The sequence below is a fragment of the Danio aesculapii genome, chromosome 16, assembly GCF_903798145.1.
Source record: "Danio aesculapii chromosome 16, fDanAes4.1, whole genome shotgun sequence".
Lineage (NCBI taxonomy): Eukaryota > Metazoa > Chordata > Actinopteri > Cypriniformes > Danionidae > Danio > Danio aesculapii.
Window position 1 is genome coordinate 44,785,938 of NC_079450.1, and position 17,320 is coordinate 44,803,257.

Consider the following 17,320-nt stretch of genomic DNA (forward strand, 5'->3'; position numbering starts at 1 on the left):
GCAATATATTTTTTATTTAAACATATTATCTTTCTATTTCTAAAGATGTTTGGTGGCTAAAATAATTTTTAAATGTTTAAAAATCTGTTTTGTTTGAAAGAAATGGCTAAAAATATTCATTTTCAAAATGGGATGTACACATTTATTCTGTACAAATATATGCAGTAACAATGCTTACAATAACAGACTTGCTTTGAAACTCATTAAATAGCCCATATTTTATAGTGAGTGATTTGTAAGTGATTGTCACCCCAGTCTCAGTGTGTATTTGTTTTGGCTTTACTTTTGAAATTAGTTAGTGCATGTAATGTATATTATACTGAATACACAAAACATGAATCGTTCCTTAAAATGTGGCTACTATAATAATATGTGTCTCAATTCATGCAAGTAAACAACAAACAATGCAATAATTTCGCCTAATCACGGGTCACATCGTCTTCACTCACAGCACATTAATAATGAAGTGCTAAAAGCTTGACCTTGATAGTTTTCTGCCGCTCAGCTCTGTCTGAACCTGCTTTAAAAACGTCTGTACCCCATTAATAATATATTTACAACAATAACGAATGAGGAATTCTACATTTATATATCTATGTGAGACTTGTAGCCAAAAACAAAGGCAGGCTCAGAAATGATTACTTTTCAAATATACTGAAAGACGAATTGATTATACACTCAATGAAGGACTGAAGGAGCAGGAAAAAGACTTGCACCAGCCCAGAACAAGGGAAAAAAAGAAGAAAAGAGAAGCAGAGAGACTGACTGAAGAAAGCCTGGGCTGGTTTCTGACCTTTAATGAGGGTCAGGAACTCTTCGTGTTTGACCCTGTTGCTCTGCATGTCAATCTTGAGAGTAAGCAGCAAGGTGAACAGGAATTTGTGCTCTTCATACAAGCCCCGAGCTGCGTACTTGTGCACCTCAAAGGTCATGTACTCAATGATGTTGGCGATCCGCTTGCTTGTAATTGGGCTCTTTGAGGACCTATTTTACAAGCAAAAGACATTAGGTTAGGGTGTGATGATAATGAACTTATCTATAAGCTTACTTATTGCATTCCAACAAAGACAGACATTATTTTATGACATCAATATCATGTGAATTAGTGATGGAACAGTTCATGAAATAAAAAATCATTCTTGTCATAGTTCGGTATGCATGTGTATTTTTTATTAAATTATTATTATAATTATTATTAATATTTTTACACTTCTCGGCGCCTCTCAGTATCCAAATTTTCAAATTTACATTTCCAATCATATTAGTTTGTTTTTAAGTTAATTTTGAATTTTCACAACTAGCGCAGAGTCTCTGGGATTGAGAGGCTGAATTGACCTCCCACAGATCCAAAATAGTAGTTTTAAATCCTTTGATAGGGAAGCAAGTGTTTTGATATCGCAGTGGACTATGTGATCCCACTGTATGGATACCTGCCACCCAGCAGGCATCCAATGTCTACATGACGTCAGATTGACGTTTTATCCCAACGTTGTGGGAATGTTGCAGTTTGTTTGGAAATGAAAACTGGGTTGACGCCAGAACCCAATGTCAGGCTGACGTCGATGTCCAATGTCCAACCTAAAAGCAATCAAATATCATCATCTAATGATGTTACAGTCTGATGTTGTGTGGATGTTATTATTATTGTTATTTGTTATTTGTCATACCTGATGAATAAACATTAATATTTGACGTAAATATGACGTTGGTTTAAGATGTTACCTTGACCTGGGATTTTCGTCACTTACCAACACAATCTACAATCAACCATATATCAACGTCTAATGATGTTACAGCTCGATGTTGTGTGGATGTTACTATCATGACATCTATCAGATGTTGGATTTTGGTTGCCATACCTGATCAATAAACATCAGCATTTGACGTCATTATGATGTTGGTTTAAGATGTTGGATTTACGTGGGATTTTATCACTTTCCAACATAACCTACAATCAACCAAATATCAACGTCTAATGAGGTTACAGCTCGATGTTGTGTGGATGTTACGATTATGACGTCTATCAGATGTTGGATTTTGGTTGCCATATCTGATGAGTAAATGTTAGTATTTTGGTTGTATATTAAAATTGGGTTGACGTCAGAACCCAAAGTCACTTTGAGGTCAGACTTCAACAGCATCTGAAGTTCGAGTCTGACCTTAAAGTGACATTGGGTTTTCATATTCACGTCAATTTTCATATACAGCCAAAATTCAATGTCAGTTCAACCTTAGGTTTTGACATCAAAGTGATGTTGGCCTGAGACGTTGATTAGATGTAGATCAAGATCAACTTAAGATCAATGTTAAATGATCTTAGACTTTGACGTTGTATGGATGTCACGTTATGACATTAAGATGATGTTAGATTTTTGTTAGTAAATTACACAACCTAAATTTGCCCAAATATCAACATCTCCTGATGTTACACCTTGACGCTGAATGCACGTCACATTGACATAAAAGTGACTTTGAATTTTAGTAAGGTACACAACATATAACCAAGCAAAGATAAACATCTACTGATGTTAGACTTTGACGTCGTATGGATGTCATATCATGATGTTAAAAAGATGTTGGATTTCAGCTAGTTAATGGCACAGCCTAAAACCAACCAAATATCAACACCAGCAGTGGTTAGTGATGGGTCGTTCTTGAACAATTTGTTCATTTTGAACTTTAATATGATTTGGGAACTACGAGTCCTCACAGGGAGTGATTCGTTCATCCGTGTGTGCGCACATTTATGCAGGTGGTTTCGTTCATTTTTCAAGTCTTTTGAGTCATTCATCACATGAAAGACAGAAGCCAATCATATGCGTTTAGAGCCGGAAAGAGATTTGATCCGTTCATCTCTCGAGTCCTCTATTGTTTGAGTCCTAATGTTTGAGTCATTCGTCTTTCTTACTTGACTTGACACTACAGCCGAATTGGGAGAATAAATTAGTAAATGTTTCCAAATCCTCTTTAGAGATGGGTGCATCATAACCCAGCTCCACTCTACACTGCAATAAGAACCTCAGTCAGTAATACTTATGTAAAACTGAATTTTTGTTGCATCATGGATCATATTTTAGAGTTTTCATAAAATCATCAAACAATGTGAACCCAAAAAGCATTTTCTTACAAATAAAAAAGTCTGTCCTATTGTCACTAAGTTGTTGTTAATAGTTTTTTTTTCTGGTGAATATGTGGTATATTTTTTGTTATTTTACAAATAAATGGAACCATGCTTTTAAAAAAATATGTATTGTTTTTCTATTTGCTGCCTTGCTATCAGAAAACAAACACTAAGCTAGGCTATATGATAAATTAATCAAATTCTACAATTACAAGTGATTTGTAATTTGCCCATTTTTTTGTTTAATAATGTTTTTCAAAAAGATTCACATTTACTCATTTAGCAGAAGCTTTTATCCTGCGACCAACAAGTAATGACAAAAGAAGCACTTCAAATCATCAGAAAGAAGAAACCGACTCAGCCTATCAAAGGTTTAGGAGCTTGTGTTTTTGAATGCTAACAAACCTTAAGCTAAGTCCAACAAGTAAAGCCGCAGAGTGTTGTTTTAAAGCCTATTTAATTCTAATTGGCTTTTTTTTAATGGCTTTTGTATTTTTATTTGAATTTATTTATTTTTTATTTAAATTGCTGTGTCAATAAAAAAATCTATTGGGAAAAGTTGCCCTATTTGATATAAAGCTTTTATGGCACAAACGTGTTATTTAATTTAAAGCTTACATGTTTTTATTTATTAAAAAGCCTAGCTTGATGTGCACTATTTTGTTTTTCTTTTGATTGTTTTTGTTATTGTGATTTTAAAGTAATCTGTTTTGTTATAAAGCTTTTCTGGTAAAAATAATAATAAAACAATAACCAACAATTAAACAGTGTTTATGTTTCTAATGCCTGCAGCATCGTATGAAACAAACGGTTCACAAAGACAAGTTGATTTATTAAATAACTCATCTCTTATGCTTTCTTTCACGTTATGTGACAAAAGAACGAATGTCTAGAATGAACTAAGTGATTCATTCATTCGCGCATGCGCATGTTATGTAGTGCGGGAGAAGATTAGTTCATTTTTCGAGGCCTCTATCAGGTTTGAGTCGTTCGTTCATTACACGAAAGACTAAAGCCAATCATATGCATTTAGAGCCGGAAAAAGATTTGATCCATTCATTTCTCGAGTCCTCAGTTGAGTCGTTCATTCAACACGTGAAAGACAGAAGCTAATCATATAAATTTAGAGCTGGAAAGAGATTTGATTTGTTCATTTCTCGAGTCCTCGGGTTTGAGTCATCTCTCTTTACATTCTGTCATGTGATGAACGAACGACTTAAAAACCAGAAGACTTGAAAGGTGAACTAATCATGGCTCCTTTCAGCTCAGATTGTGTACATTAGTTAAGATTATATGTGACTGTCAGTGTGACGTAAACGAACCACTAAAATTTGAAGACATGGAAAGGTGAGCTGAGCAAAGAGACAAAAATACCTTCATAGACAAAAGAGCAGGTAAACAATGAATTATTATTTTCTCTTACTTATAGCATTCTATTTATGACTTGTTTGTAGTGTGATCAACCTTGGGCTAGTTGTAGATTTAGTTAGTTAGGTAGTTGTGTTTGGAAATAATTCATAACATTTTATTTTTTTTGGCAAATTGAATGAAATAAACTAAATGACTCGAAAAAAGTTTCTCAGACTCAAAAATCCGAGTCAGTAAAATGATCCGAACTTCCCATCACTACTGTTGGTATTAGACAGAAATTTGACATAAAATTTTGGTCACCTGATGTTGCAACCAAGATAAAACTAAAGATCAATGTCAAAAAGTATATTTTCCATAAACTGTACAAATGCAAATGAGGTAAACATTGATAAATTGAAAGCTTTACTTGGTCAAGGATAAATCAAACAAGCCCAAGAACTGCCGTAGAGAGGTCTGGTACATCACGTTCACCATGCTCATCTCAGTGATCAGAAAGTATAAGATGCTTCCTCTTGTGGCAACTAGAAAACAAAAAGGAAGGTGGTTCAAGACTATGTTACATCTGGTATTAACTGCTTTTATCTCAGATGCATCTAGATGTGACCCATTTGTCACTGGAGTGATCTCTATTTTTTGGACTACTGTACATCTGTGTATAGTATGTTTTAAACTGCATGTCTCTCAACCATCTTGGGATCTTAAATGTGTACACACAGCCATGTGTACAGTTGAAGTCAGAATTATTAGACCCCCTGTTTAATTTTTCCCCAATTTCTGTTTAAAGGAGAGAAGATTTTTTTCAACACATTTCTAAACATAATAGTTTTAATAACTCATTTCTAATAACTGATTTATTTTATCTTTGCCATGATGACAGTAAATCATATTTTACTAAATATTTTAAGACACTTCTATTCAGCTTGAATAAAAACTTAACTAGGCAGGTTAGGGTAATTAGGCAAGTTATTGTATAACGATGGTTTGTTCTGTAGACTATCGGGAAAAAATTAGCTTTAAGGGGCTACTAATTTTGACCTTAAAATGGCTTTTAAAATTTTTTTTAAATAATTTTTGTTCTAGGCGAAATAAAACAAATAAGACTTTCTACAGAAGAAAAAAATATTATCAGACATACTGTGAAAATTTCCTTGCTCTGTTAAACCTAATTTGTGAAATATTTAAAAAAAGAAAAAAAAAAATCAATAGGGGGGCTAATAATTCTGACTTCAACTTTACATAAAGATAATACAACAAAACAAAACAAAACAAAAACAAAACAAAACAAAACAAATACATTGTCACTTCAAAAGACAAATTAAAGGGGTAGTTCACTCAAAAATCATAATTTACTCACACTTTACTTGTTTCAGTCCTTTATGAGATTCCTTCTTCTGTTCAACACAAAACCTGTAACCATTGACTTTCATAACATACGCTTTTCCCTTTATGGAAGTCAGTGGTAACAGGTTTTCAATGTTCTTCAGAATATCATATAGTGTATGTAACAGAAGAAAGAAACTCATAAAAGTTTAAAACAAGTAAATGGTGAGTAAATGATGACGGATTGTTCATTTTTGGATGAACTATCCCTGGAGGTGTAAGCCTTAAAGGAGAGTCAATCTACCGGGCCTGTATTCCTCTCGGGCTGCATTGATCTGAATCTCAGTCTCGGCAGCAATCTGAAGTTTCTGTGTGACCTCCTCCGCAGTGCGTTTGGTATTTCCCAGAACTGTGATGAGACTTTCGTCATCCACCAGAGAGCCCTGCGTGCTGGTAAGCCGAAAAAGTAGATTATCCTCCAGTTCCTTCATCTTACGTTTATTTGCAGTCACATCCTCTAGCAAGTCAGTCCGCTCCTTCTCCAGTTCCTGAGAATCCAAGTATATGGCAGTCATTTATCACCACTTGGTCAATAACAATATTAATAATATATTAAATGAATAAAGCATATTTTATATATTTTATGTTTTATCTGTTAAACTTTTCTTTATCGCCACAGCAAAATGAACCACCAATTACTGTGGCAATTGTTTCACACAATAGATGCCCTTTCAGCCACGCAAACACAGGGAGAACATGAAAATCCACACAGAAAGGCTTCCTGATTCATTCATTCATTCTTTCTTTCATTTTCTTTCGACTTTGTCTGACAGGGGTCGCCACAAAGGAATGAACCACCAACTATTCCAGTGTTTTTTTATACAGCGGATGTCCTTCTAGCTGCATGTCTTTGGACTGTGGGGGACACCGGAGCACCAGGAGGATGCCCACCGAACATAGGGAGAACATGCAAACTCCACACAGAAATGCCAACTGGACAAGGCCAGGACTCTAACCAGCAACCTTCTTACCATGAGGAAAACTGTGCTAACCACTTAGGCACCATGCAGCCAAATAATTTTACATGTTTTTATTCATTCATTCTTTCGTTTTCTTTTCGGCTTAGTCCCTTTATTATTAATCTGGGGTCGCCACAGGGGAATGAACCGCCAACTTATCCAGCACATGTATTATGCAGCGCATGCCCTTCTAACTGCAACCCATCACTGGGAAACATCCATACACACTCATTCACACTCATAATTGTCAATTTTAGCATACCCAATTCACCTATAGCGCATGTCTGACCCAGCCGAAGCTTGACCCAGCGACCTTCTTGCTGTGAGGCGAATGTGCTACCCACTGCGCTACCGAATCACCCACATGTTTTTATTATTATATTAATGTTAAACTATTAGATTTCTGAGAAATCTCAATGATGCCATATATAATTTTGAGGATGCCGTTAATTTTTCATGATACATGTTTTTCATTTCATTTCAAGGCTGATAAATGTCAATAGATTTTTTAAGTATTTGAAAATAAATAAATTGTTATATGTTATATGAATATCTTTAATGTCAATATGCTAATTTGCAGCCCTAGTCTTTGGTTAGGCTTTTTATAAAATAATAAAGCTGTACAAAAATCTTTAAAATATCTGCTGAATAGTGAGGTTCTGGCGTTTACTATAGTCAGGGTTCCCATGCTTTCATGAACAGCAGATTCAAGGACTTTTTTTTAAAAGCACCACTGAATTTAAATCAAGCGCCTTTGTAATTCATACCTCAGCATATGTAATACCACGAAATTCCTCCTGTACTTAATATTTCTCTACCACCTAATGTTTACATTAAAAATGTCAATAATAAAAAATTTTTTGACTTGTTTTAAATGCTAAAATGTAAACTTTAATAAAATGTGTTGAATTGAATACTGGTGGTATTCAAATGCAGTTTCTAAAATATTGATAAAATGTGCATTATTACGTTGGCTTGAGAAAGTAACAAAGATTAGCTAAATGCTAATAACGATTAGCTACATGCCATTAATGATTATCTAAGTGCAAAAACATATGCTAGAAATTCTTACTACCCTGCAGGCACAGGATGTCAAAATGACGTCATTTTGATTTTGTACCCCAACGTCGTAGGGGCGTTGGATTTTGTTTGGAAATGAAAATTGAGTTGACGTCAGAACCCAACATCAGGCCGACGTCAGTGTCCAATGTCCAACCTAAAATCAACCAAAAAACCAACCAAATATCAACGTCTAATCATATTACACCTTGGCGTTGTGTGGCCGTTACCACTGTGACATCTATCAGATGTTGGATTTTGGTCACTTTCCAACACAACCTAAAATCTACGTAAAATATCAATATCAAAAATATCAACGTAATTTGATGTCATTATTGGACATCAAAAAAAAAACGTCCCTAGATGCTAGCTAGACATTGAATTTTCACCTGATGTCATGTCCTAAATCTAACATAATATTAACGTCTTATGATGTTGTGTGCCTGCTGGGTATTAGGGTTTGATCAAACATATACATGAGACTTGCCATTTGCCACCTAGCAATGCCATAAACATTTTAGCAACTACCTAGCAAATACTTAGCAACCGCTGTGCTTCCTGCCAACTGCCATTCCCAATCCTGGCGCACTGGGAAAGGTTGTCAATGGTTGTTAAGCCAACATCAAATGGAATGGTTGTCAAGGCAACGTCAAATTTCATCAACAAACTTTAGGTTTTAGTTTGCCAGTGTTAATGTACAAGACTTTTATTTTTAATTTAAGAATTTCAAGAACATAATTTTTTGTTTTTGTTTTTGACAATTGAGTACAACTGTTGAAATAAAACTTAGGAGAGAACTCCAGACTTTCCTCTCCTCAGACACTTCCTCCAGCTACTCCGGGGGGATCCCGAGGCATTCCTGGCCAGCTGAGAGACTCCCTCCAGCGTGTCCTAGGCCTTCCCTGAGGCCTCCTCCCAGTGGGACATGCCTGGAACACCTCCCTAGGTAGGCGTCCAGGAGGCATCGAAACAGATGCCTGAGCCACCTCAGCTGAATTCTCTCGATGTGGAGGAGCAGCGGCTCTATTCCGAGCTCCTCACCCTATCTATAAGGGTTGACCTGCCACCCTGTGAAGGAAACCCATTTCGGCCATTTGTATCCAAGATCTTGTCCATTCAGTCATGACAAAAGTTCATGACCATAGGTAAGAGTAGAAATGTAGATTGACCGGTAAATCGAGAGCTTTGCCTTTCGGCTTAGCTCCTTCTTTACTACAACAGACCGGTACATCGACCGCATGCCGCTGCACCAATCCGTTCCATCCCTCCCTTACTTGAGAACAAAACCCAGAGATACTTGAACTCCTCCACCTGGGGTAAGGACTTTCCTCCAACCCGGAGATGGCAAACCTTTTTCTGGTGGAGCACCATGGCCTCGGACTTGGAGGTGCTGATTCTCATTTCAGCCGCGTCACACTTGACAACAAACTGCCCCAGTGCAAGCTGAAGGTCCAAGTTCGAGGAAGCCAACAGAACAACATTGTCTGCGAATAACAGAGATGAAATCCTGTGGTCCCCAAACCGGACCCCCTCCAGCCCAAAGGCTGCTCTTTGAAATTCTCTCCATAAAAATTAAGAACAGAATTGGTGACAAAGGGCAGCACAAGTCTGACTTATTGCCGGCAATGCGAACCAAACTTCTACTCTGTTCATACAGGAGACAGACCTTAACAGAGTGCCTCTGACCCCATACTCCCAGAGAACCTTCCACAGAATGCTACAAGGGACACACAAAAACACATGTGGACTGGTTGGGCATACACCTATGGTGACTCCCTGGTGAGGGTATGGAGCTGGTCCAGTGTACAACGGCCTGGACGAAAACCGCATTGTTCCTCCTGAATCCTAGGTCCTAGGAATCCTAGGTTAAACAAATTTTATTTTAAAATTAATTCAAGCACTTTCAAAAACTCATGTTTGTTTTTAAGCACTTTAAAGTACTGTCAAGAAGCGTGAGAACCCTTTAAAGTTTTTACAAAGCTGCAAAAATATCAGTTCAGATTTATTTATTCTCCTGTGTGAGATTATATGGACATTATAATAATAATAAAATAAGAACTTATTGATGATCGTTATCAGAAATGGCCATGAAAAAGTACTTAATTATTGGTTATCTGTAACGGTTAGAAAAATTTCACATTGTGTATCCTATAAATAAACATAAAAAAGTGTATAAAAAAGTGTTTTTTATACTTATTTCAATGAAATTGCTTGAACCTTAACATTTCATAAACAGTCAAAGCCTTCAGCAACAGCTAAAGCGGTCACATGGTTCATTTCTATACCACTGTATACAAAGCAAACTGTCAAAGCAGGTTTACAAAGAAAACAGGCAATGATTGAAAACGCTACGGTTACTAAAGTAACCCTTCGTTCCCCGAGGGGGGGAACGGAAATGCTATGTGGAAACTTCCACTATGGGGATTTCGTCAGAATCCAATCATCTGAAAGAGTATAAAAACGGGCCAATGAAATGCCAATGAGTTGGCAGCGTCAGCGTGCACAGCTGGCGTCAATGACAATCAGTCATGCTATAAAGACGCAGCCAGTGCCATGCTCGACATCCTTTTCTAGCTGAAGAGACTTTCACGCTCAACAGCTAAGGGACAATCGTTGTGGCGAAGGAACATAGCATTTCCGTTCCCCCCCTCGGGGAACGAAGGGTTACTTTAGTAATCGTAGCGTTCCCCTTCGGATGGGGAACTCCAATGCTATGTGGAAACTTCCACTATGGGGAAATCTATGGAAAACGCCACAACGAAAGAACCTTACTGCGTCCCTGGCGAAGGGTGTGCCACGCAGTAGAGCGAGCGCACCTACAACGCCCCGAGACACAGTCTTCCAACGTGTCCCCTGGCCCTCACTTACCTGTTCAGAACAGTTATGTTTTTCGGGGAGTCGCAATAACCCAGTAAAATAGGTTTTGATACGACAGTACGTTGGGAAAGCGTTCAGTCCCGATAGGGAGGACGCTGCGGAGCTCACCTGTTACCCAGAGGGGAGACCTGGTGACAACCTATGGACTAGCCCAGAGATGGGGAGTCCTTGCATAAGGATGGTTAGCGTGGAGGGAAGACACGAGCCTGCCCTAGAAGGGGGGACTATACCGTGGCTGAGTGAACGTATGGGATCGCCAGCGGGGATCACACATAGCAGGCACCTATACCCAGAACGCGGGCTGACCAGCGGGCATGCCGACAACGTAACGGGCCAACACCTGACTCCTCCGCTGAGTCAGGTGCTGGGGGCCTCGGAGGAACTCTGCAGGGTTCGCCAAAGAATGGGGAACTAAACTGACAAAGCTGAAAAAGCGCACGTATCTCCGGGTTAGGGAGAGTGGCGCAGCAAGCGTGTTTCGACACCTCAACCGAATCGTTTCCTCAATCACCAAGGGTTGCCTAATACCCTTGAGGAAACCGGCTCCACTCGCAGATTGTAACCTTGCAAATGTATTGGGTGTCACCCAACCCGTAGCTCTACAAATGTCTGTCAGAGAGGCGCCGCGTGCTAACGCCCAGGAGGATGCGATGCTCCGTAGTGGAGTGCACTCTCACCCCCGGGGGACACGGCTCACCCTGGCCCAAAGGCGAGGGAGATGGCATCCACTATCCCGTGGGCCAACCTCTGTTTAGATACGGCACTTCCCATCTGCCGACCACTGTAATGGACAAAGAGCTGGTCAGAGGATCTAAGGCTCTGAGTGTGGTCCACATATATTCGCAAAGCGCGAACAGGACACAACAATGAAAGGGCTGGGTCTGCTTCCTCCGCGGGCAGCGCTTGCAGGCTCACTACCTGATTCTTAAACGGCGTGGTAGGAACCTTGGGCACATAGCCGGGCCGGGGTCTCAGGACAACGTGAGAGTAGGCCGGCCCGAATTCTAGGCACGAGTCACTGACCGAAAATGCCTCCAGGTACCTAACCCTCTTAACCGATGCCAACACGACCAGCAGAGCTGTCTTCAAGGACAGAAATCTCAAGGATACTGAGTCGAGTGGTTCGAAGGGATCCCCACGTAGGCTCGTAGCACTACCGCGAGATCTCAAGAGGGTATGAGAGGGGGGCGGGGTGGAAACATCCGCCTAGCACCTCTGAGGAGCTGGATGATGAGGTTATGCCTCCCCACGGTGCCGCCATCCACGCACCATGATGAGCGGAGATGGTGGCCACGTAAACCCTCAGTGTGGAGCGCGACAGCCTTCGCTCCACCTGTCCTGAAGGAAAGAAAGCACAACACTGATCTGGCAAGATCGGGGGTCTTCTCGGCGAGAAGCGCACCACTCAGTGAATAGACTCCACTCCAGGGCGTAGGCATGCCTCGTAGAGGGTGCACTAGCCTGAGTGATGGTATTAACCACCGCCACCGGTAGGTTACCTAAGTCTTCCTCGTCGCGTCTTATGGACCCCACGTGGAGGTTCCACAGAACTAAGCGAGGGTGCCTGATGGTGCCCTGTCCCTGAGAGAGTAGGTCCTCTCTCAAAGGGACTCGCCAGGGGGGGCGTCGCGAGGAGGGAGAGTTCTGATATCCAGGTCCGGTTGGGCCAGGGGCGCAACTAGCAAGACCTGCCCCTCGTCCTCCCTGACCTTGCACAGAAACTGCGCGAGTAGGCTCACTGGGGGGAGTGCATACTTACGCATGACTCGGGGTGGAGTCGCCATTCTCCCGGGGAAGGAGCTGCCGTGAGAGCCTGTTGGCCGCAAGGTTGAGCCCATCCGGGGTGTGAATAGCAAGCAGCGACTTCAGCCGCGTATGACTCCAGAGGAGCAGACGGCGAGCGAGCTGAGACATGCAGCGGGAGCGTATACCCCCCATCCGGATGGAATACGCTACCGCGGCCATGCTGTCCGTCCTGACCAGCACGTGTTGCCCCCTCAGCACCGGTAAAAAGCGGCGCAGAGCGAGAAACACTGCCAACAGCTCTAGGCAGTTGATATGCCAATGCAGCTGGGTTCCCCTCCACAGGTCCGCAGCAGCATGCCCGCTACACACGGCCCCCCCACCCCATACTGGAGGCATCTGCCGAAACGACAGCCTGCCTGGATGCCTGACCTAGGGGCACACTGGCCTGTAGGAAGGAGGGGTCCTTTCCAGGGGGTGCGGGTGCGGTGACACAGCGCAGTGACAGTCACTCGGTGTGGGCCCGCGTGCCATGCGCGTCTGGGGACCCGATCGTGAAGCCAATGCTGTAGTGGTCTCATATGGAGCAATCCGAGCGGCGTGGCCGCGGCTACGGATGCCATATGCCCCAGGAGCCTCTGAAATAATTTCAGGGGGACCACTTTTTTTCCTGTCGAACTCTCTCAGACAGTTCAGCATTACCTCGGCGCGCTCTCGTGAGAGGCGCGCCTCCATAGTGATCGAGTCCAGCTCCAACCCGAGAAAGGAGATGCTCTGCACGGGGGCGAGCTTGCTCTTTTCTCGGTTGACCTGAAACCCCAACGGGCGGAGGTGCCGGAGCACCTTGTCTCTGTGCATAATCAATTGCTCCCGAGAGTGGGCTAAAAATCAGCCAGTCATCGAAATAATTGAGCGTGCGGATGCCGGCGAGCCGAAGGGGCGCGAGGGCACCCCCCGCGAGCTTGGTGAAAACTCGCGGAGACAGAGAGAGCCCGAAGGGGAGGACCTTGTATTTCCACGCTCGACCTTCAAACGCAAACCGCAGAAACTGCCGGTGGTGTGGAAGTGTGGAGATATGAAAATACGCGTCCTTCAGATCTATTGCTGCAAACCAATCCTGAGGACGAACGCATCGCGTGATGCGCATCTGCGTAAGCATTCCGAAGGCAGCGGTTCAAAATGTGCAGATATAGGATTGGCCATAGCCCACCGCTTTTTTTTTTTTTTTTTTTTTTTGGGGCACGATGAAGTGCGGGCTGTAAAACCCGCGCTCCATCTCGGCTGGAGGGCCGGCTCGATTGCATCCTTCGCCAGGAGGACAGCAATCTCCTCTCGCAAGACAGGGGCGGACGCAGGACTGACCCTGGTCGCCCGTGAACCTGGGAGGCCGTTTAGCGAACTGAATCGCATAGCCGAGTCTGGTCGTATGGATGAGCCATTGCGATGGGCTGGCCCGCGCTAACCAGGCAGGCAGAGCCCCCGCAAATGGTCCCACCCGCACGATCGCTGACGTGCCAGCGGCGGGGCAGCGTGGAGTGAGTGGGCTCATCCGGGGAGCGCTGGGGTCCCACAGGAGAGCAGGAGAGGAGATGTTCTCGTCTCGCACTCAAACTCCAGGAGAGGGGCTGGGAGTGGAGAGAAAGGAGACCGTTCTCTCGTGCTCCATGAGCCATTGGCGAAATGCACCGATCCTGCGAGCTGGAAGGCATAGCGTCCCAGACTGGCAGTGTTCGGGCTGTCACATCCGGAGGAGGGGAAAAGTGCTCTTTCACTGAGGATTTTGATGGCGTTTTTTTTTTTTTTTTTTTACGCCTTTAAATAACGTGCCCCGCCCTCCAGCGGGGAAAGAGCAAATTCCCTCCTCCCCAGATGGCCCGCCTCAGGGACGCTTCGCGGTCCGTTTTACCGAACTTAGCGGCGCCCTGGGCGGGGGACGCTGGTTGCCGGCGCGATGCTCGGCGCAGCCGCGTGGCCGGAGGCGCAGGCGGGGGCGGCGAAGCAAAGCTGCGGGCGGGCGTCCTCGGCGAAAAAGCAGTGGATGTGGATGGCTCGGCGGGGGGGAGCGGTCATACAATCTCGCCGATAGAGACCTCGCCCATCGCCTCCGACTGCTCTATCACCGGCGTGAATTCCTGGGCGAATTCACCGCCAGTGTCGCCGAACAGGCCAGCCTGGGATATGGGTGAGTTAAGAAAGCGAACTTTGTCAACGTCACGCACATCACCAGGTTTAGCCTGAGGTGGCATTCCTGGATCACGGATGTGATCATCGTCCTTCCCAGGGCACACACAGCCGACTTTTTTTTTTTTTTTTTGTAAGAGCATAGTCGGTTGCGGTGCGGAGCGCATGCTCAGTCCTGGGTCAGAACCATCCTCGCGCAGCCGGGCCAGCGCCTGCGCTTGGTAGCGCTGGTAGGTGGCCATAGCGTGCATGGTGAGGGGGAAGGCGCACGCAGCACACTGCGTGAGCCTACTGTGCCCATCCAGGAAGAAGGGGATGGGGAGGCTTAGAAGGTCTCGCCTTCATCCTCCACATCACACCCCTCTAATCGGTCCGGCCGCGGAGCTGGGGGATAAACCATCTCCAGAACCACGGCCGAAGCAGCCTGGGGAAGCACAGCCGCAAAGTCTGCTTCTGGATTCGACGCCGCGCTCAAAGTCCCGGAGGGAGCGAGCGGGTTCGAATCCTCGTCAGACCTTGACAGCCCAACCTCCAAGGATGGTGAGGATGGAAGCGCACGCAGATCGGGCAGAAAAAAGTGCCCTCAGGACAGCGTGAGTTTACTGTGCACTTCCGGGAAGAAGGGGACGGGAGGCTTTGAAGGTCTTGCCTCCTTATATCCTCCACATACACCCATCTAGTCGGTCCGGCCGCGGGGCTGGGGGATAAACCATCACCAGACCCACGGCCGAAGCAGCCCGAGAAAGCACGGCCATCACGTCTGCTTTTTAGATGCTAACGCCGCGCTCTCCACCCCGGAGGGAGGGAGCGAGCGGGCTCGCATCCTCATCAGACAATGACAGCCCATCCTCCGATGCAGCGATGGACATCTGACCCCCGGTGTCATCAGGTGAGAGAGCGACCATCCAAGGACGGAGCGCTTCTCTTCACCTGAAGCTTGGATGGAGCGCGTGGAGGAGCGAGAGGTCCACGGCCTGGGGGCGGCGGATTTACTCTCACTGAAACCCTCAGATCTGTCCGAGTGCCAACCGCAGTGCGGGGGACAACTGGGGTGGGTGGCTCTTTTGCAAGAGCGAGCCGCGATCTTAACTGCGCAACAGACATGACATCAGTGATGGCATGCACTGCCCGCGAGCACCGCATTAACATGCTGGACCCCCAGACATGAACGCTGTGCTCGTGCCCATCATCCGGGGATAGGAAACCATCGCATCCAGAAACGCACGGTCGGAGTGACGTCTTGAAAAAGACGCGCTGCACGACCGTGTTGCTCTTTTAGGAAAGCTTTTTTCCTATATACAAACCGCTCTTGGAGGACCGGACCCAAAGGACGCCAGGCAAGGGAGAAATACCCAGCTCGACCATCTGCCACTGCGTATACGCGCTCTGGACCGGGAGAAGCTGCTTCTCGATCTCTCTCTGTAGACACAGGTTGGAGATACCCTCAAAGACTCTCTCAGAAGCTTCGTGAAAGGCTCTGAAAGCGAAAGGATGTCGAGCATGGCACTGGCTGCGTCTTTATAGCATGACTGATTGTCATTGACGCCAGCTGTGCACGCTGACGCTGCCAACTCATTGGCATTTCATTGGCCCGTTTTTATACTCTTTCAGATGATTGGATTCTGACGAAATCCCCATAGTGGAAGTTTCCACATAGCATTGGAGTTCCCCATCCGAAGGGGAATCAGATTTATCAGTGGGAAACAACTTCAGTTCGTTAGTCACATTCACTTTCACTAGATGCTGGTTTTAGTTAGTTCAATGATGATTCAGTTCGGTTCCTGTTTCTTCTCTTTCTACTAAGAATGGATGTCTGTGTGAGGTACAGTACTTAAGCGGAAACGCTTTTTAGTAAATTATATGGCTTTAGATCAGTTGATGGTATATTATTTAATTAAGTAGTTTCACAATCCAAGCAGTAACAGCTTTTTTTGTCCACTTTTCAAAAGCCCTTATCAATTTTAAAAGTCTAAAATGCAGTTTTCCATCATGCAGAGATGACTAACTAGAGCGAGGCCAGGCCATAAAGCTATTATAATTCAGAATGACGCAGTGCTGGCTGGCATGTGGATCTGTACTCTTATTAGGCTGAGAGTAAAAAGTGACGCAGGTTTCAAGCCCTTATTCCTGCTCGACAAATCAATGTCCAGCAGTGAATGTGTTCTGAATACCACTTTAATTTTCTCTACCTGGGAATTGGCAGGAGCTATCAAAGTCTGCCTGACTGAAATGAGCAGATACAACAGCGATTCTCCATAACAATGTGTAGGAAGATACTATACTTGAACCAGGGAGGCAATAGTGCCAACCACTTAGCCACAGTGCTACCTTAAAATCAACAAAGATTAAGTTGATTCAATGATAAAGAATCAATCAATACTATCAGGATATATATATATATATATATATATATATATATATATATATATATATATATATATATATATATATATATATATATATTTTTTTTTTTTTTTTTTTTTTTTTTTTGCAGTGCTAAGAAAGAAGAAACCTGAGTTGTGAGATCAAACCCTTAAGTCTCCAATACTGTAGTACAAAGATTTGCCATTCACACTCTTTGTCCAGTGACCCAAAAATAATAGAAGCGCTATTCCCTTGTGTTTGATCT

General features: G+C 43.7%; 1 protein-coding gene across 1 annotated transcript in view; it reads right to left on the reverse strand.

Moving 5' to 3' along the window:
• Positions 1 to 17,320, reverse strand: part of dnah5 (dynein, axonemal, heavy chain 5) — a 264,013-nt gene that overhangs the window by 46,192 nt on the left and 200,501 nt on the right. Inside the window, exons 67-69 of the mRNA XM_056476107.1 lie at positions 6,117 to 6,360; positions 4,899 to 5,013; positions 794 to 984 (exon numbers count right to left, since the gene is read on the reverse strand). Coding sequence (XP_056332082.1) covers positions 794 to 984; positions 4,899 to 5,013; positions 6,117 to 6,360 — 550 coding nt within the window. The remainder of the gene's footprint in view (positions 1 to 793; positions 985 to 4,898; positions 5,014 to 6,116; positions 6,361 to 17,320) is intronic.